Genomic DNA, 18,608 nt, shown 5'->3' with positions numbered 1-18,608 from the left:
ACGATATGGCCAAGAGTCGACGGCAGCGGTACACAGCCGAAAGGCCTCACCACGCGATGGATGGAAGGAGACAGCGACGGCGAGGACAGGCATGGATACGACGATGCATATAGGCAGGAAACATACGGGTACGGCTATGATCAACGGACGGACCGGAACGATTACGATCGTGGATATCGATACCCGACTGATCCCGAACCAGCGCAGCTCATCCGCAAAAACAGCGAGAAGATGCTTGCGGGCGGGATCAGCAAAGTTGTTGACGTCGAGGTTACGGTTGAGAACACACGGCCGCGCCCGAGCTTCGATCAAGAAAGACATCCGGCTGTAGGACGGGCGTTCTGAATATTGGTTTGCAGGATCATGGTTTTTGGTTCTTTTGACACGACTAGGGAAGCACTATTACATATGGCTGAGTGGACTGGATGATTCAAACGAACATGGATATAGCAGCGTTTTGTATACTTATATACCTAAGCATGGTTAGAGAGTGGAAGCAGCTCGAACTTGCCTAGGAGGCAACCGACTACTTGGAGTTTCCATAGGCACTGGCTAGGAATGACGGCGGTAGTGAATTGATCACATCGAAAGTCAAGGGTCTTAATACATGCTGCTCAATGGCATTGAGAAATAAGTTTCCATCGCTCATGGGCAGGATACTGTGACACTGCCTAGAATTCGGGATATTCCCATCTGATCAGGCTGGACGACTGGTGCCTACGATCAAATTGAAATGAACAAACGAGAGAAAAAGTGAAAGAAATTGAGCAACGAACCACCTGTTTGTACGAGTTGAAACATATGGTAAGTTACAGTTTCTTATGTCTCAGACGGTACTTGCTCTAGGCAAATTTTATCTTTTCATTCTACCTCTTCCATCTGAACACCACAAAAATCTCATAAATACCAGTCGTTTTGCTATCCTCCTGGAAAACAGCACTGCAATTTGTTTACGGACACTATCTTCCTGATATCCACAATGAAGCTTCTCTCTGCGCTCGTCACCTTCGTCGCCATCACTAGAGTCGTTAATGCCGGAAATCAGATTCCTGCTTCGAGGTCTGATCACCACCTGGCTGAGAGCACCACAGAAACCTTGAGTCAAGAGCGGCCAGTCAAGCGAGGTCCCCACAATGAGCCAAATCAGATCACGACGAATGCCGGCCTAAAACCAGTGCCCGAAGGAGGTCTCTCTAATATACCCAATTGGTTGATTAACGGGTGGGTCAAACATAAAAGAAAGAGACTCAATGCAAAGATGGAGGTGCTAGAAAAGCAGTTAAGAGATGTCGAGGATAGATTGATGGCTATCGATAACGAAATGAACCGATATTCCGCGGAGTTAGCGGAAGCGTGGAATAGGCACAAGGAATCCTACAAAAGCAAACGTGACCTCATACTCGCCTAAGTTGAGGAATATTCCGCTACCTATAGTCTTATTTGGGATGCATTTACCACTGGCGTTGTCCAAGAGTTGGCTAACGATCTTCATGGGGAGATGAAATATTCAATCAGAATGCTGCACTACGCTTGGTCGTTGGGCGACAATTATATGGTCCTGACTGTGATGACACGCGAGAATCTGCCAAGTTTTATGAAGAATCGAGCATTGTATTTAAAAAAAGGCTTCGCGAGAAGCTGGACCAGGAATATGGGGAAGGATTTCTCTGGGACACCTTTGAGACTGGTTCGCAAAATGTTTGCCATTGAGACAGTTCGAATATACAATATTCGTAAGTGCATTTGGAGACAGAACAGCATCAAAGCTGTCGTCAAACAAGTGATACTGACCGCTCTATCATGGCAGGCTGTTCCATTAGGACCCATCTTGACGTCGTTCGACTGACACCACTGATTTGCATCTCCAATCGGCGACGGGAAGCCACCAAACACACCTGGAATGATGGATGAATTGGAATATTTGAGAATTGCAGTGTTGAATAGTCATTCTGGTGTTTGCTTTTACTTTCAGCAGGATAAATGTTCATTGTATGCGAGATGAGGTAGGAGTAAGGTCTTCATGAGATGTCACGCCAAGACTTTTTAGAGGTGAAACGATATCAACACTGCAGTGGGCTACATATATTGCCCTGGGGTATTTATGATAAGACGAACTGATTAAACCAAGGGAAGGGATAAAAAGCGAAAGAATATTCGATCGCGGGTTAAGTTCCAGCAAAATTTGTAACTGCATCTGAGTTTTTAGCTCTCACTCTCGGCACGCTCCATGTGTTATGTGGTAGCGCATGAACACTTGCCCTCACCATACATAACATCTTCACTACTTAGAATCCCCATTCGAACTACATTAAATAGCCTTGCAAGAAGTCAGTAGAAGACGTATCCTCACGAAAGCAAATATGGCAGGTCCTAGACACGCACTTGGGCCAATCCTTGAAGGGATGGGGAAGAGCTTCGGGAAATTAATCGAGGGAGCAACAAAGGGTGCCGGTGAGTTACTTGAGGGCACCGGAAAGGGTCTCGGAGAGGCGATGGAGGGCATCGGAAACGGAGTGAGTGGAATCTGTTTGCGGGCCTCAAGAATCGTGACTGACTTTTCGATGATATCAGATCGGCCAAGTCGCAGAGAACGCCGGGCCAGCAGTTGGAGGAGTGATAGGCCACGCTACAGATACCTAGGGGAAGGTGGCGGACGCAGCTAGCACTCATTTCGCTCAGAACGTTGCGCCAAAAATCGAAGAATTCGCCACGAACTCCTGACCGGCCGTTGGAGCAGCTGTAGGGGGCGCAGCAGACACCTTGGGGAAGATAGCAGACACGGTCGGCAAGTTCGTTAGCGATAAGGCCCCTCAAATAGCCGGTCATGTAAGATAATCCCGACTTAGGCTGCTATAAGTTTCGGTAACACTGACAGAGCCAGGTTGCCCATTTTGCACAAGAGCGGCCAGCTACGATCGGATCTATCGGCGCTAGCATAGTGCTTGTTGTTTTTCCAAGCATCGTGACACTGCCTTTCCTTGTGGCAGGAGGCATTCTGGGTTCAGTTGGGGCTGGTATACTGAACATTTCATCAGAACCCTAGAGGCTAGACTGAGAGTGAGCTAACCCTTCATAGGGACGATTGCGGCTGGAGTGCAGGCTGGGATTGGGGATGTCGCTGCTGGGAGTGCCTTCGCGATCCTGCAATCCGCAGGTGCAGGCGGCACCGGACTCATGGTCGTAAATGGCATTGTGCAAGGGGTTGCAGTCGGTGGAGCGGTGATCATAGCTGCTGTTGAAGGTTTGATCAAGCTTGGGGCAGGACGATGAATAGTGAAATCACTGAACCCTGGGATTTCGACTTCAGATCTCATGAGGATGAGTGTGTCAATGGAGGGGAACCATCCCCAGATAGTCCATAAACTACTATTAGGTATCGCTTGCAACATAAGCAGATTTCAATAACCGTCCTATTCGGAGTGCCTTAGTACCTGATATCCAAAGGGAGTACCAAGAGCTAAGAGAACCTCGGTTTGCTCCCCGTCGGAACCGGCGGTGGTCCCCCCCCACCACCACTATCCACTTCTCCTATACCCATCTTCTTCTTCGGCGGCGGCGGCGGCGCCTTCTTGCCTGCTGCCAATGCTAGAGAACCACCAGACTGCGTGGTCTCCGGAGCACCGACTCTTCCAACCCTATCCATGACTCCATACCGCTCGTTCACCTCCCCGGCTTTCCGCCATCCCGATGCGATCTGGCTGCCATGACGTTGCTGAATGCCATGGACCGTGGTAGCTGCGTCGCGCGCGTCGGAGGCGGATACGGAGGATGGGTTATTGCGGAGAGCGGTGGCGGTTTTGAAGGCGGATGAGGTGGAGGTTAAAGTCGGTTTGGGGGTCGCGGGCGAATCTGATGGATCGGAGGTATCGTGGGTTTTAAGGGAGGAAAATCGGGAGCCTAGCCCGGAAAGAGTGTGACTCCTAGGAGATTGCGCAGGTGAGCCGGTGGATAGGGGGCTTGGTAAAGTAGGCGTGGGTTTGCTACTCGAGGATATCCCTAGTTCCGGAATGTTGATTCCTGCTCTTCCAAGGCTGTTGAGTGACGACTGGTTTAGTCCGTCTTCTCGTTGTCTCTGCAGAGATTCATATGCTGGAGGAGGAGACAAGGGCGTCGTGGATGCTGAGCTCGTATTCTGTCGCGGAGGGAGTCGAGGAGGTAGGTTCGGTTTCGGCCTTGTAGCGTCTGTCCTTGCTGGCCGAGAAGGGGGTGTGGCTCCTACTCTCCGGACCGGGGGCTTCGGTAGGTTCGCAGTTCCTAGTCCCGTCGTATCTGCTCTGTATGGCTGGTGAGATTCTTCTTCAACCGCTTCCTGCTCTGGTGAAGAAGGCTGGGGTACCGCTTGTTGTGGACGCGCGACAGGCGTGGATCCACTACTGCTTGCGATATCTCCCGTATCCTTTCGTCTTGGAGGCGGGCCCCATGTGTCTGGGTCCTGAAGGGACGATACTGGGGCGGATTGACGTTCTGCCCTGGCCTGCGCATTCACATTCGAGCTATTGTCTTGACCTTTCCCAAGGAGTCCAGCCTGGACTCAGTCAGACGATACAAACAAATGCCGTTCTCCGAACAGACTTACGACTTGATTGACCCCCTTGAAATCACCTCTCCAGCTCTGTTTCTGGCTCCCCTCTTTCGTTCCAGGGTGCCAGCCTCCTTTGACCATGTCTTTGATGCCACTCATGTTGGGTTGTATTTTCTCTATGCCATAGATTGGTTGTCATATGGAGTGGGATGCTGTCAGATAATAATTTGCGACTTTGCGTAAGTATTAAGAATACTTATTGGTATGGATATGTGATGACGTCTAACTGGGCTTTGATAGTAGCAACTTGTAGTGTGGGTCCTCTGGGCTGTGACACCTGATCCCGCCCCTCGGTGCCCGCTTTAATTTTATCGATCTTCATATCGATCAAGATCGACAGAGATCCAGATGTCTCTTTAAAACACAACGAGATAGTTACAGATATTTACACTACAAGTACGGAGTATACAACTTGCATCAAAGGCGTTCTACACGGGGTTGGTGACATAATTCTTACAGCGATTGTTGTTAACACGATGGAGTAGAGGTAAAGTGCAAGAGCTCTATGAACCACGAAGTCCATGACCAAGAATATGAACTGATGTACATAGCGTAGCAGCAAAAAGGGATCACGATAAAGAAACAGAGAAACCTGACCATCATCCACGGAATAACGTCTTAAGTCCATGATAGAGCGCCTGAAAATACCCTCATGGCGAATGGCGATACCGTTAATGGACGTAGATGAAAACATTTTGGGCGCCACCATGCAGTTGCACAATAATAATAGCCTACTCAGGCTGCGAATGAAAGTGGAAGCGACTCCCACCGCGACTCGAACCCTCGCGCCCCGCCGCGACATGCCGTCCTCTATCATCATCCCCGCTCCCGCGACCTCAAGCCCAGCTGCGACCTTGAGTACTAACTTGTTCTAGTAGCATTGGTGCGGAGGACCTCCTCGCGACAAGTGCACCCATAGACGATAGCTGGGGCATTGACCACCTCGACTGCTGCAAATCATCCCTCAATCGCGACGAGGGGGCATGCACACGAGGAATCCGAGTAGGCAAATGTATCCTCGGGATCGCCTCGGGAGACATGCGGGCAACGACGGTGGGTGGGGAGCGAAGTGCTAGAGGAATAATGCCGGTCAGGCTGCCTCCGTTGCTGGCAACCAAGGTGGATTCAGTGCTCCCACGGGTAGTCAAACTCGGTGAGCGATACATGAAGACCATGTCGCGACGAAAGACTCCGGAATCCGTCCGTTCTGTGATATCCAAATCGAATTGAGCGCCCATTTCTCGTAGTTGGTTGAGGTCAAACGAGTTCCAGCAGACTGAGCCAACAGCGGATGTGCCTGCGTCGCTCATGTAGTCAGAAGCTCCATCCACGAGCGGATTATCAGGGATTGCGAAGTTGGTCTTCCGATTGCTTGGTGGCGCTACACTTCCTTTATGCTGGTCGCGGCAGTTGCAATTTGTTGTGCACAGGCACCTCCAACGGCGTTGGAAAGTAATCCGGCGACGAACCTCCTTCACATGCTGCTCCCAAGCCGGGTCGCGACGCTCATCCTCGGATCCCACCTCTTGGCGACTAGATTCTTCCTGACCATTGTGAGTCTGTCCTAGATGGTTAATATGCCCCTCCTGGGTTCTATGCGATCCTTGCTGGCCATCTGCATTGTATGGAATATAACCGTTTGGTTGTTGGACATCCTCAGCGCGGTCCAGCGGGAGACGTCCAGCTGGTTGAGGGCCATCACTGCTCTCTCCCACGTCACTTTCAGTCTGTTGTCTCCCATGTCCGGAGATTCTGTCCACATGTTCTTGCTCTGTCTGCCCGTCAGGCTGGATAATTGTATGCGACGAGCTTCCGGGACATCCATTCGCCGACCCAGCAGAGGACGGACGGAGGTGAGCTTCGTGTTCAACTTCTTGCGATGGTGTTCGGGCATCTGGCGATGTTAAAGGCTGTTCGGCTGGAGGGTTTGCAGCAGAAGAAGAGGTGGAATGCGGAAGCGGTTCATCGACTTCCAGAGGCAGAGGTTCAGAACGGCCTTTCGACCGCCTCGGCCACTTGAGCTTCTTCACCATCTTCTTGAGTCTATGGATGACTTTCATATGTTTATGTTGCCTCTTTGCCCTTTGTTGGCTAGGTTCATGACTTCCGTACACCCGAAGACCAGTCTCGGGGGCTAGAGCCACGGGAGTTTCGGCAGAAATACCCCTGGATGAGTCGTCAAGGGGTTTTTCATGCAGGGCTTGGGGTGAGGCTTCGACTGGACTTGGATTCCGAGTACCGTCCTTCGATCTGTGGCTCGAGATGCGTCCAAGTATCGAGCTTGCCCGGGACCGTATTCCAGATCCACCAAGTCCTAGTCTCTGGGAAACTGGACTTGTACGGGATTCGTGAGTGTCAAGCGCCATGCCACGAGGTGCCGTGGCGGGTGGGCTTTGAGGTGTGTCATGGCAATACCTGTCCCTCTGCAGTCGTCGCAAGTCCTGTGGGTCAAGGATCGTCTCTTCCGAGACAAAGGACATGGTCCTGGAGTTGCCGCCAATGCCAAACCACTTGTGACCGCAGTTCGTGCAGGTGACAGTGGTCCTGGTGGAGCCCATCCTATTGAGGGTTAAAGCCACTGCGGATTGATCGTGAAGGTGGTGACACGCAGGACAACTTCCTACATCAGGGTCAGCCCAGTGTGATCAGTGCGAAAGTTAATTGACGAACCATGCAGCGGAACGGTGATGGTGAGTCCATCCGGGAAAACGTGCCATGGGATCTGGCTTCGGAAAGACAAAGTTCTTGATGGTCTCAGTGGTAGGGGCACGAATTCTTCCTCCGGCTGGTTGGATTGATTCCCCATAGACGTGGCATTCTCGGGCCTTTCTTCATCGACTGATGGTTCAAGGACACTATTCGGAAGGTTGGAATTGCTCGTGGTACCATTGACGGCGGGGCTGATGTTCGCCATATTGTTAATTCAGCGTGGTAAGAAGAAGAGGGATAATAAAAGTAAACGCAAGGCTCTAACGTTTAATGAAGGATTTAAAACCCATCAAAGTCAGTGATTATTGCATGCCCGAACAGCGATACCTCCGCAACTTAGAAAGGGATAGTGGAAGGCTTCAGGCTGAGCTTCGCGGATATGCTAAAGGGAATTTGAAATGGTGACCACCACATGGAGGAGATGGGTTCTAGACCAAGCGCCTCCTACGTACACACTTGGTGGGACAGAGTGAAGAGGCCAGTGCGTCCTGTAGACTGTAATGTATGCCAAAGAGGCGGGCCTTGGAGTCTGGAGACAGTTGATACGTAGGACTGCCTCCAGCGGGAATTCCATGTTGTGGGTCGTCTTACCTTATATCTATCTTTCCAAAGAAGGCAACAGATTGATAACAGACTAACGCCCAATGGATCTACTCCGCCACTCCTCCGCTCGGCTGCCTTTTATTGCGTACATAATACGGGATATTCTCCGTTGGGGAGTATTTGCACGAGGACCAATGGTTCGCGATGCGATTCCTAGAGCCCTTGATCACAAAGTATTGCTCGAATGCAGATCAGCGAACATGGTGGCTACTTTTGGGAGAAGATAGAAGCCGGAAGGCCAGTCGAAATGAGGTCAGTGCTAGCCCAGCAGGTTCGCGGGTTCGCGGCGCCTCACAAGTAGCCCAGCGCGGAACTTGCGGATACAAGGCGATTTGGACAATGGAGCAGTAGTTGGAGTATCCAACACGCAAAACTCCCTGCTATCCAAAATTGGATTCGCAGACACGTACTTCCGGAGACAACTGGATTCTGGAATGTATTAGTGCCAATAGCTCCGAGGACCTTACCAATAAGGCTACTCATAAGGTTGTCTAGGGGGTATTCTTGGAGTGCATATGCCGTAATGTACACATCTCCGCATAGTTCGACCATGTGGCTAAGGTTGGATACTTTTCGTCCCGTCCCGCAATAAGACACACCCCCAACAGAAGCGGGGATTGTGGAGCATCATCCACACCATTTTCAGCCGTGATAGAAGATACCAGGAATTCCATGGTATACGGGATCTCCCTTAGTAGTAACACGCAAATTTTCGTGAGACAAAAAGCTGCAAGCGGACAGGTGGGACCTATGAATAACGATTTGGCTGGATATTGTGAAAAAATTTCCAGGTTGTTTCACCAAACTACTGAAGCCTGAAGTTCAGCTCCAGGGGATATCTTGCCGTGAATGCAGGAGGCTCAGCCAACAGGAGGAGCAGGATTGAAATATCCAACGACCAAGGGGACACACCAGAGCGTTGCAAATGTTGGACATGGATGCTTCTAGCAGCCCCCCTGATTTGCACGCTGGTTCGTCATGTATCCCAGGAGCCAAAACTCAACCACCAAACCGGTGAGGACTGAGGAGGCTGTGCGTGGAACCTCTGCAGCCACCGATATGGAGATTCAACGCGCTTCCGATCGTACGATGTTTTTGAATCAATCCAGTCCAAGTCGCTCTGTTGTCGCCTGGATGTGACATTCATGTAGAAAATTTCTTTTTCCCTGCACAGCCACAGCGAGGCCTTCCATAAGTTGTGCCCGACGTCAACGCCAAGTGCATTTCGCAACAGAACGCACTTGGGCACCACTTGTCGCATCTGCTCCATTCACAGCAGAACACGCTTGGGCACCACCGCAACTGCTCCCCCGCGGTCAACGCAAACCCGAATTGCTGTCGTCCAGCTCATGGATGACGACTCGTCATCGCTGAGATGCAGAACGCCTTGGTGCCTGTGAGGCGGGAGCCCCATGCACGCGTGCCTTCTGGAACGATGACGCAAAATTGTGGTACTGACACCTGCATCATCAGGGTACTGATATCTAAAGTCGTTAGGTTAGCCTCTTATCGAATACAAAATACTCGGTTTCGGTTTAGTACTACCGCCCCGCGATATGATGAGCCCGGACAAATAGTTGTGGACATGATGCCAACAGGCCAAATCTCGTAGCCCGAGACCGGGTTATGAAAGTGAGGCTCAAGGCGACCCGCTGATTCTTGGATTAGAGTTCTGGCAAGTGGATACGCGGTGCAACACTAGGGGAGTGGCGCTGAAGATCGAGCTACTGAGGAGCGAGAGCCGAGAAGGCTTGACTACTGGCAGGGGCTCGTTTCGGGTTGATCTCGCCGACTTCTCTGACGCAACATGGCACAGTAACATTATTTGACCGGATGACGAATCGGGGGTCTGCCTTGAGGCAGGAATTGAGAGGTTTGACCAAAAGAGAGACCGCAAAAAGACTCAATGAACCAACTGTTGTGATGCCGAAGAAAGGAAATGTTTGATTGCTGGCCGATGCGCGGCGAAGAACCTATCATGGGGATACAGAGCAACCTAATCATGGAGTTGTTGATCCCTCTTCCTAACACGTCCATTACGGTTTGTCAAAGATTCGGCTACGATTAAATCACTACGCAAAAGTGTGTCTTACTGAAGGAATGTTGTGAAGTTGACAGGTTATAGAAGTTGTAATCGGAATAACGTTCAACTAGTTATCCCGTGTGCTATTCGCTAGTGTCTCACGAAGCTCACTGATAGGACTGCATCTGGAGCACAACTAATTTAATGTATTGTTACTCAGAAGTCAAAAAAGGAGGCGATTGTTGAATTGATGACTGAGAGATTTTTGTGAAAAGGGTGGTGATCTAATATTCCAAAGCCCACCTGCTCTTCACTATTATATCCCCTACTAAATATCTTTTGATACTCACAGGCGGATCAAGCCTCTCCGGGTGTACATGCTATTACCTAGCTACTCCTTACAAGTTAAGCACCGGAATATTCTTCCTGAGATAACCATACCAACCTGGCAGCGTTCTTTTATACGGCGTTCCAGACGTTCGTTGCAGATTTTCAATCGCACTGGCATACCGAATCAACTTCGACTCTCCCCATGCCGTTTGCATGAGTGCAAGCCCGAACGGCATCCCAGTTGACGACTGTACCGATGCAGGAACCGTGATCATGGGATATCCCGCCTGCGCTGCGATCTGGTATGTCTGACCCACGTCCGGTGGGACGAGCAATGCGTCAAGTTGACTGCCATCTGGGCCTTGGGCCAAGGCAGCGTCGATTCCATCTTCGCGTGTGCTGCGTTGGCAGAATTCGAGGGCTTGATAGTATGTCTCGTCCATACGTCCTTTGGTCTCGAGAGATGCGAGGAATCCATCTTGGCCGGAGTAGAAGGCGGGGTTGCCAAATGGCCATGGGTTTCCGCCCTCGGTGCCGTCGTTGGCGTAATTGTACGCGACGATATCCTCCAGCGAACGAATGTTTGTGTTTTTAAGCTCGGAAAGGTACGATTTGATGTTGTTGTAGAAGTCCACTTTGACCACCGTGTACTCCGACTCATTAGATCGTCCGCGTGTCGTGCCGTAATCCCAGTCCCAGCCGTTGGGGGACACGATCGTCTCGTAGTTTGGCAGCTCCGTCCCATTTATCACCGTGGCGCCTGCTGCTTGATCATATCAATCAGTTGAAGAAGGATGGATTGCTGCTCCTCGTCGGCATACACCCAGAAGCTGTTCCAAGGAAGTCCAAACTTTGCTCCTTTCAGAGCTGATTTATCGGCTAGAAAGCTTGCGTATCCTCTTTTTGGCGTATTACCAACTTGAGCAGCGGTGTAATTGTCCATTGAATCCGGTCCGAATATGGCGTCAAATGCATATGTCGCATCCCTCACGGTCTTTCCAAACGTTCCCACCGTGTCTTGATGAATTGATTCTGGGATGACTCTATCACATGTTAGAATTCGAAACTGGAAGACGCCCCCTTCAACTCACCCGGCTCGAGACGTTAGTCCAACGGTGGGTTTGATCCCGACTACTGCATTCCGCTCAGCAGGACTGATCACACTCCCATCCGTCTCGGTTCCAAGCGAAAAGGGGACGACATTAGCTGCAACTGCCGCTGCACTACCACTGCTTGATCCACCAGGGTTCAGGGTTAAATTGTAAGGGCTTCTGGCTTGCCCACCTCGGGCAGAGTAACCCTCGGAATAGTTGTTGCTGCGCATATCCGCCCACTCACTCAAGGTTGCCTTCCCTAGAAGGACAGCTCCAGCCTCCCTGAGTAGACGGACGACGTGTGCATCTCGGGGCACAATCGATCCAAGGAGTGCATGGCTGCCGGCAGTGGTTTGCATTTTATCCTTCGTGGCAATGTTTTCTTTGACAAGGAATGGTATCCCATGGAGTGGTGAGCGGACTTTGCCCATGCGACGCTCCAGATCAAGTGAAGCCGCGATCTGGAATACATCGGGATTCCGTTCCAGCACCGAACTTTTATAGCAGTTAGACGTACTTCGAGACAAGGGATATTAAACAACTTCATCCACAAGGTAGGTGGAGCATCGAGTGGCACGGGGATTTTAATGAGAGATCTTACTTGATGTACTCATCGGTTTGGATGTCTCGACTCAAGCAACATTGCACAAGCTGAACAGAGTTTAAGAAGCCACGAGCCATTGCCCGCTGGAGATCGTCTATTGAAGCCTCTTCTAGAGTAAATCCGTAGCATTTCGGCATTGGGAAGAGACCTGGCGTGTCTTCTAACTCCGAATTGGGGAAATAGTACTCATATGGCATCTGGTCGAAGCCGCCCTGGAGGAAGGACGCATCGTGACCACTTGCATTGGAGACTCCATGAACAACTGATAGGAGACAAACGAATACGATGTTGGAAACGAATGAGAACCGCAGACTTGAATTCATCGTGACTTCTTGAATTCAGGGATTATAATATCGCCTGAATTTAATTAAAAAGACGACCATGAGAACTGCGTAACTTGCCCGCCTTGACATGCAGTTGCTTTCCGGCCTTATCTGCGAGCAAACATTCCGAAGCCAAGATTCCTTGATAACAGTGGAGGCAAACATGACAGAAAATAGCTGTTCCTTTGATCGGTGATCTGGAGATGCGACTTCAGCAGGAGAGCACTTGATTACCAAGAATTGAAAGTGTTGATTGATCTTGATCCTTAATGAGCGTACAAACTACAAGAATACGCTCATCTTTTATGTTCTGTATACAATTGATGGTCGTGGGGACCTTGGTTTCCTCAAAACGAGCGAAGAAGCAAAGAAAGAAGCGTTGGTGATATAGTGGGGTATGGTATGCTCCTCCACGCGGGAACCACGGGGGAACCACAGGGGAACCACAGGGGAACTATGGGGGAACCATGGGGGCTAGACCACCTAAGTAGAACTAAGAAATGGGGGCTCGGTAGAGAGACCGGCGGATCCCGAAAAATAGAGATATCCTGAAAGACTGATCTCTGACAAGACAACCCTGGCATCTGTTTGCTATCTGCCAGCCAGCCGCATTGCGATACGCAAAAGGCCAGATCGGCTCTCCGGGGAGGACTTTATCCTTAATATCATATCCACCACATCTTCCGTTCTCTTCGAGGAGTTGTTTCTAGATACACTGCACCAAAGAGGAATCGGTTTCCCTCAAATCTCGAAGAGCGGCATCGAGGAACCCGGGCTGGAGCGTGGAATATCGGGGCCGACAATGGATGGTATTGGAATCGGCGGATTTCTGCTATCCATCGGGCTGTTAATAGCGGCTCGCCTGTTTGAGGATGGTAATTCCTTATCGTCCTTTAATCGTTTCTGTTCGATAGCATTCATGACTTATGGGGTTGGTGTTGGTTCGCGTGCCGGTCGCGTCAGGTTCTTTGTGGACCCCTTTTTTATAACTACCTATTTCAAGTTCTCTATTTCTACCACCCAGCTTCCTTATCTTCAACACAGCAAGTTACTTGGACTTTCTATCGTTCTCTCTATAGCAGCACGGAGTATGCAACTGACAAATTTGAACACGGGCACAGCTTGCGGGAGAAGTGTTTTAAAGACTGTCTCCCCTACTCTAGCGCGTATACGTCCCTCTACTCTATGCCTAACGAGTCAGAAAAGTTAAGGCAAGCGGTTCATCGCTGTTTGGGTTGATATCCGTCAATTTCCACTCATCAACGTCTCCCCCAGTCAAAAAACACCACCTGATCCCCAGAATTTCCTATTCAAAGTCAACCTACATTATCACGCCATCATAACCGATCCTTTATCGCGAAGTACCATCAACAAACCGGCACGGCCCTCCCACCGAATCCCACCAACCTCTTCCCCTTCTCCGGATCACATCTCGTCCATCAGGAAGCGTATGCTCCGTCGGAATCGCCCTCGCCGTATTCGCATTCGCCCGATAATGCCCCCACTCCTCCTCCCGCCGCGCCCGCACGCCCGCCTGCGCGTCCGCGTCGTTGGCTTTCAGATTATAGAACAGCCCAGCCGTGACGGCGTCGGCGCCGGTGCAGCCATTCAGCGTTTTCAGGAGGCCGAACGCTGTGAATTGCGGGCAGCCGGTGTTTAAAGGCGACGGAGACGAGGGCGCCGTATTGGGAGTGGGTGAGGGAGACGCAGGCGAGGGTGTTCATGGTGACGCAGCGCTCGGCTTCCTAGAAAGGGGTTAGTAGGATGGCGATGGGTGCTGGCGGGTGGCATACGTGGAGGTCACTGTTGAATAGCGCCTCGATTGTGGAATCGGGGACCGGACACCCGGAAATCTCAGCGCATTTTGGCTCTGAGCACCGATGGCCCCATCCGACCGTCCATTCCCCATTCCCTTCAACAACCTCATCTACCACAGTTAGCCCTGCCTTTACAGACCCCGAACATCCACGTACAAGGGTGATCCCTCCTCCTCTACTTCCCCTTAACCAAACCCACTACCGCCGCATCCGCCCTTACCGGCCTCACTATACAACTCCCATCGCACTCTGGCCGCGTCGGCTTCTTCTTCTTCTTCGCCACGCAGCACTGAATCGCGTTTGGGCCCGGACACAGATCCTCTGCGTAGCTCGTCCCATCGCACGTGTCCACCGGCTGGCAGGTACCGCCTTTCGAGTCGCAGGTTCCGTACGTGCAGGAGAACACGTCGGACTGGTGCGCGTGCGGGAGGACCGCGTGGGAGGTGCCGGAGCAGGCGGAGTGGGGTTGGTACCAGCCGGGGATGCCGGCGGCGGTGCAGGTGCCGAAGGTGCAGCACTGGGGGGAGGGGGGAGTTAATTGGGGAGTAGAGGGAGGAGAGGGATGAGGTACCTGGTAATCAATGGGGCCGGGACAGTGGCCGGGCTCGGAGATGCCATTTTTTCTCGCGCAGGGGCTGGTGGGCATGCAGATGCCGCGTTGGCCATTGTCGGCCTGACACCAGCTCTGGACGGAGTAGATCGATGTAGCCAGGACGCCTAAAACGACTAATCTGTGTGAATACATCCTGACGAGATGGCACTGAACGGTGGAGCTAAGTCAGGTACGTGTATGCAGGGACATTGACTAGCCAGATGAAGATCCAGAGCCCACCAAATAGGCTAAACCAACGACCGATCCACCTACTTTATATCTAGCTCCTATCCTTATACACAGTTACACACACGTCACCCACCGCAGTCTCCAGCGCGACAATACCTCCACCTATACGCAAGACTGATTTCTCCAAATACACATCTCCAATCTAAGGAATATGCGCATCACCATCCAAGCAATAGTGAAGCCCATCCGTCTGGGCACGAAAGGACACTATAATTGGGGGCGGAGCCAGGGACGATCCCAGATTAAAGTCGCCAAGATCGTGTTGTAGACGGGGACGCTCGTGTTCTTGATAGGCAATCGGTGCCGAGGCTCTGGGTATCGTGGTGTTGGGACTTGGGAGGAGTGGCGATGGGCGATGGAGGGGTTCGAACGTTATTTTTATCAGATGTGTTTGCGAAGTGGATGCATCGCATCGAGGATGGGACCGGCGTGATAGGACTGGGGGCAGTGGTTATAGGTGTGGAAGGATTGGTACTTAGACAAACTGATATTATCCCACTGCTTCTATAATTCGTACATAGGTATCCAGACAATTATGACAGTACAGCGACGAGAAACGCGCCTCCTACCGGTATCGACCGATAGGAGAAGAATACAGTTCCACCAAATAATCGTCCTGGGCTTAGAGACATTGTATCATGTCAGACCCGTCCTCTGCAGTACATACCGTACAGTAACCATCCCACGCCTCCGTTGCTGATAAGATAATCCAGAAACAGACCACGTGCGCACCCAACCAACAAACTACGCGTCCTCATACCTATACATCCACCTTCCCTATCTCCTCCCCACCATCCCTCACATCCCGCATTTCCACCTCGCCAAACCCCCTCCTCTCATCCTGAATCCCATCCACCCCCTCCCTCCCCTCATCCGCACCAATTGCCACGCCATGACTCTCCACATGCACCGGCTGCATCTCCAATTCCCCAGCCGCCGCGTACCGCTCTAGCGCGCCCATCCCTAGCTGCCCTAGCGTGCTGAGCGCCGCTGCGCCGTCGTCGGTCGGAGGGGCGACGCTGGCAGCGGGGTCGTCGGCAGGGTTAGTCGGGAGATGGTGTTGAGGTGGTTGTTGGTGTTCGCGCGCCGCATATGCCGCCTCTGCGAGCTGGTCCACCGCCGGTCCATCCCCGCCCGTCTCGCCCGCGCTCCCGCCACGCGACTGCGACTGCGGCTGCACCCCCGCACCCGACACAGCCAATCCGTCGTCGCCGTCGTTGTCGTTGTCCATCTCGCCGGCTTTGACTTCCCACCAGCTGCACTTCGCGTGCTTGCGCGTGCAGCCGAGGCAGGCGGTGAGGTTCTTGATGCAGTCCATGTGGAGGCGGCGGCAGCGATCGCATGGTGGGATGACCCGGTCGCCCTTCGCGAGGGCTTCCATCTTCGCGACCATAGGGGCGCGGTAGGGTTGCGCGTCGTCGTCGTTGGGAGGTTGGCGGAGGCGGGCGGGCCGAGGGGCGGTCGGGGTTGCGGTGGCGGAGTCGGGGGCGCGAGGGGGAGGGAAGTTGGGGGAGTGCGCATAGATGGTGCCGGAGGGGTGCGCTTGGGAATGTGTTGGTGCGGAGGTAAAGTTGGCAGTGGGGTAGCCGGGGGAGTTCAAGGCACCGCCGGTGCTAGCCCGAGGGGTGTTGAATCGCAGATCACCGTTGACGCTGCCACTGCTTGCGCGTCGGTCGGCGAGAGTGTGGAATTTCGAGAGAAGCTCCGCGCGGGTGGTGGCGCTGGATGCGCCGGACGCTTGATGAGGCTTGTCGCCATTGGTGGACGAGCTTGGGTGAGGAGTCGCGTTGACAGCGGTGAAGCCAGATGGCCCAGTAGTGGTAAGAGCGGTAGAAGTACTGGCAATACCGTTAAGGTAGGCGAGAGCGGACGGTGAGGAGGAGCGGATGGAGACCGAGGGAGAGGTTGCGCGTCGGTCGAGGATGGCTTGTTTACGTCCTTTGAGCTTGTGGTTGAGTTGGCGAGAGCGTGCGGCGACTGGAGACGAAGTTAGCATTTGCGCAAGATTCATCGCGTGGAGTGATCGCCAGCTATAGCTATTCAAGGCCAAAGGGCTCTGCATATATGTTTGCGACCGGCAAACACGCTCTGGCAGATCCTCCAGGTCGTCAGGAGAAGAAAGAAACTCACCTTGATCCGCCAAATGGAAAATACTCGCCAAACTCTTCTCCAAGATCTCCAACGTCCCTAGCTCCTTTTCCTCATCCTCCATGATCGGCTGCGGCGGGATCATCTTCTGTGGAATCCCGCTATTGATCAACACCCAATCCTCCTCGCTAACCTGCACGCGACATTGCTTCGTGTAGAACTGACATACCCGCACTCCCTCGCTCATCTGCCCCAGCGTGAACTGCTCGGGCTTGTTCCGCGCAAACTCCACCACATCCAACCACGTCACCCCGGCGGCCCCGCCGTCTTTCCCATGCGCTTTGATCACCCTCGGCGGACCGTCGAAGAGTCGCTCGAAGCGCTTGATGAGGATCGGGCCGAGCGGACGGGCCCCGAGGTTCCCGCCCATAGACTCGTGGCGGTCGAGGACACCTTGATATTCGCCCAGCAGATGCAGGATGGCGGGCATGGTGTCGTCGGTGGAGACGAGCGGGAGATCATCTTCGAATTGGCGGGCGAGGTAATTGATCTGCAGAGTATTCGTGGTTCGCTTCGCGGGAGGGGGGCCGGAGTGAGAGGCAGACGCATGTATGCCGTCGGATGGACTGCGTTTGCGCTTGAGGTCGGAAGTCGCAGGTTGGGAGGGTGTTGAATGCGACGGCGGGGGAAGGTCGGCGGGAGGTGCGGAAGTCGGAGGAATGTCCATAATCGCGAATTTTTGCGCCAGATGGGAAGGTTAACTCATCGAATGGAAGAATCCTCAGGAGTTACGCGTAGAATCGTTCGAAAACCAAGCGAAAGAAAGGAAAGGGTATCGTGACGGTCGAGTCGGAGGGCGGAGAAAGGGTGAGGAGAGGTGGTGAGGAGAGGAAAACCGAAGGGAAAAGGGAAATTGGGTGCGGACGGGGGGGAAGACGGGGGGAGCCGGAGAATGAGACTCAGAAGGGGAGAGCGGACGACATACGGATCCGCCGCGGCTTTTTCGGAAACCACGACGCTGAGCGGGATGGAAGGCGCGCTAGTCTGGAATCAGGTTACGCTTCCGTTCGTGCTTTCCCGACCGGGAGCGGGATCATTGGGATGGCCTGCAGCTGCTTCGCCGTCGTTCTCCTCTTTCCCCGGTTCTCCCACACCATTGCGCTGACGCCTCCGCAGTCCTTACTAATCTAACTAACGCGTGGATGTGGTGATGCGATGACTGATAATGGTGGGATGCATAGTATTGATGGTATTTCCCTTCATCCGAAGTGGCCGATTAAGTCCGAAGTGCTCTCTCCACACGTATACAATGACAGTTGGCGGTGTGTTGATCATATCGTCACGAGCGCATTCCACGACGCGACCCCTCTCCATCTATAAGGGTAAGGCCAACCTGCATCTGACACCCCACCGGGGAAAACAACTCACTGACAAAGTCCATCGCGAGTCTGGTGTATCGTAGGCGAAGAGGGGGGCGGAACAAACGGCATCTGTGGAGTCCGAGCTGCCGCAGCGGCGCAGCCTCGCTGACATTCAGCTCATGAGCTCAGATCCCGCCCCCCAACCCATGGCAAGCCTCATCTGCGGGGCGGGA

The 18,608-nt window shown here is 52.7% G+C and overlaps 7 protein-coding genes across 7 annotated transcripts; 2 read left to right on the top strand and 5 right to left on the bottom strand.

The window, feature by feature from the left end:
- Positions 1 to 979: 979 nt before the first annotated feature.
- P152DRAFT_451933 (uncharacterized protein) lies at positions 980 to 1,408 on the top strand (the record flags this gene model as incomplete). Its single annotated transcript, XM_033678262.1, has 1 exon — positions 980 to 1,408. The coding sequence occupies one exon, from the start codon at positions 980 to 982 to the stop codon at positions 1,406 to 1,408; it is 429 nt and encodes a 142-aa protein (XP_033531119.1).
- An 885-nt stretch (positions 1,409 to 2,293) lies between these two features.
- P152DRAFT_516664 (uncharacterized protein) lies at positions 2,294 to 3,270 on the top strand (the record flags this gene model as incomplete). Its single annotated transcript, XM_033682962.1, has 4 exons — positions 2,294 to 2,513; positions 2,770 to 2,826; positions 2,882 to 3,014; positions 3,077 to 3,270. The coding sequence occupies exons 1-4, from the start codon at positions 2,361 to 2,363 to the stop codon at positions 3,268 to 3,270; spliced, it is 537 nt and encodes a 178-aa protein (XP_033531118.1). The 5' UTR covers positions 2,294 to 2,360.
- On the bottom strand, positions 2,971 to 4,784 carry P152DRAFT_516663 (uncharacterized protein). The gene is made up of 2 exons (XM_033682961.1): positions 4,577 to 4,784; positions 2,971 to 4,525 (listed from the first exon to the last, which is right to left on the bottom strand). The coding sequence occupies exons 1-2, from the start codon at positions 4,679 to 4,681 to the stop codon at positions 3,458 to 3,460; spliced, it is 1,173 nt and encodes a 390-aa protein (XP_033531117.1). The 5' UTR covers positions 4,682 to 4,784; the 3' UTR covers positions 2,971 to 3,457.
- Positions 4,785 to 5,131: 347 nt separating this feature from the next.
- P152DRAFT_461429 (uncharacterized protein) lies at positions 5,132 to 7,900 on the bottom strand. The gene is made up of 2 exons (XM_033680126.1): positions 7,253 to 7,900; positions 5,132 to 7,202 (listed from the first exon to the last, which is right to left on the bottom strand). Exons 1-2 carry the CDS (start codon positions 7,494 to 7,496, stop codon positions 5,419 to 5,421), a joined length of 2,028 nt encoding a protein of 675 aa, XP_033531116.1. The 5' UTR covers positions 7,497 to 7,900; the 3' UTR covers positions 5,132 to 5,418.
- Positions 7,901 to 10,113: 2,213 nt separating this feature from the next.
- Positions 10,114 to 12,142, bottom strand: P152DRAFT_494401 (amidase signature enzyme; the record flags this gene model as incomplete). The annotated part of the gene is made up of 4 exons (XM_033682214.1): positions 10,114 to 10,981; positions 11,071 to 11,290; positions 11,339 to 11,836; positions 11,943 to 12,142. 4 exons carry the CDS (start codon positions 12,140 to 12,142, stop codon positions 10,316 to 10,318), a joined length of 1,584 nt encoding a protein of 527 aa, XP_033531115.1. The 3' UTR covers positions 10,114 to 10,315.
- A 1,688-nt stretch (positions 12,143 to 13,830) lies between these two features.
- P152DRAFT_484581 (uncharacterized protein) lies at positions 13,831 to 14,830 on the bottom strand (the record flags this gene model as incomplete). The annotated part of the gene is made up of 4 exons (XM_033682014.1): positions 13,831 to 14,013; positions 14,062 to 14,195; positions 14,242 to 14,260; positions 14,306 to 14,830. The coding sequence occupies 4 exons, from the start codon at positions 14,828 to 14,830 to the stop codon at positions 13,831 to 13,833; spliced, it is 861 nt and encodes a 286-aa protein (XP_033531114.1).
- A 1,318-nt stretch (positions 14,831 to 16,148) lies between these two features.
- On the bottom strand, positions 16,149 to 17,672 carry P152DRAFT_366173 (uncharacterized protein; the record flags this gene model as incomplete). The annotated part of the gene is made up of 2 exons (XM_033675424.1): positions 16,149 to 16,903; positions 17,057 to 17,672. Coding segments are annotated over 2 exons (1,371 nt in total), but the record flags the coding sequence as incomplete, so codon positions are not given.
- Between the last annotated feature and the right edge of the window lie 936 nt (positions 17,673 to 18,608).

The sequence above is a fragment of the Eremomyces bilateralis genome, assembly GCF_010015585.1.
Source record: "Eremomyces bilateralis CBS 781.70 unplaced genomic scaffold P152scaffold_24, whole genome shotgun sequence".
Taxonomy (NCBI): Eukaryota; Fungi; Ascomycota; class Dothideomycetes; order Eremomycetales; family Eremomycetaceae; genus Eremomyces; species Eremomyces bilateralis.
The sequence above is the reverse complement of the archived record's forward strand: the minus strand, read 5'-3'. Positions and strand labels throughout refer to the sequence as shown.

Excerpts from the sequence above, each read along its gene's own strand:
- P152DRAFT_461429 (XM_033680126.1), bottom strand. The coding sequence starts at position 7,496 with ATGGCGAACATCAGCCCCGCCGTCAATGGTACCACGAGCAATTCCAAC. Across the intron at positions 7,203-7,252 it reads CATCACCGTTCCGCTGCATG|GAAGTTGTCCTGCGTGTCAC; the intron begins GTTCGTCAATTA and ends ACCCTGATGTAG.
- P152DRAFT_516663 (XM_033682961.1), bottom strand. The coding sequence starts at position 4,681 with ATGAGTGGCATCAAAGACATGGTCAAAGGAGGCTGGCACCCTGGAACG. Across the intron at positions 4,526-4,576 it reads TCAAGGGGGTCAATCAAGTC|GCTGGACTCCTTGGGAAAGG; the intron begins GTAAGTCTGTTC and ends GACTGAGTCCAG.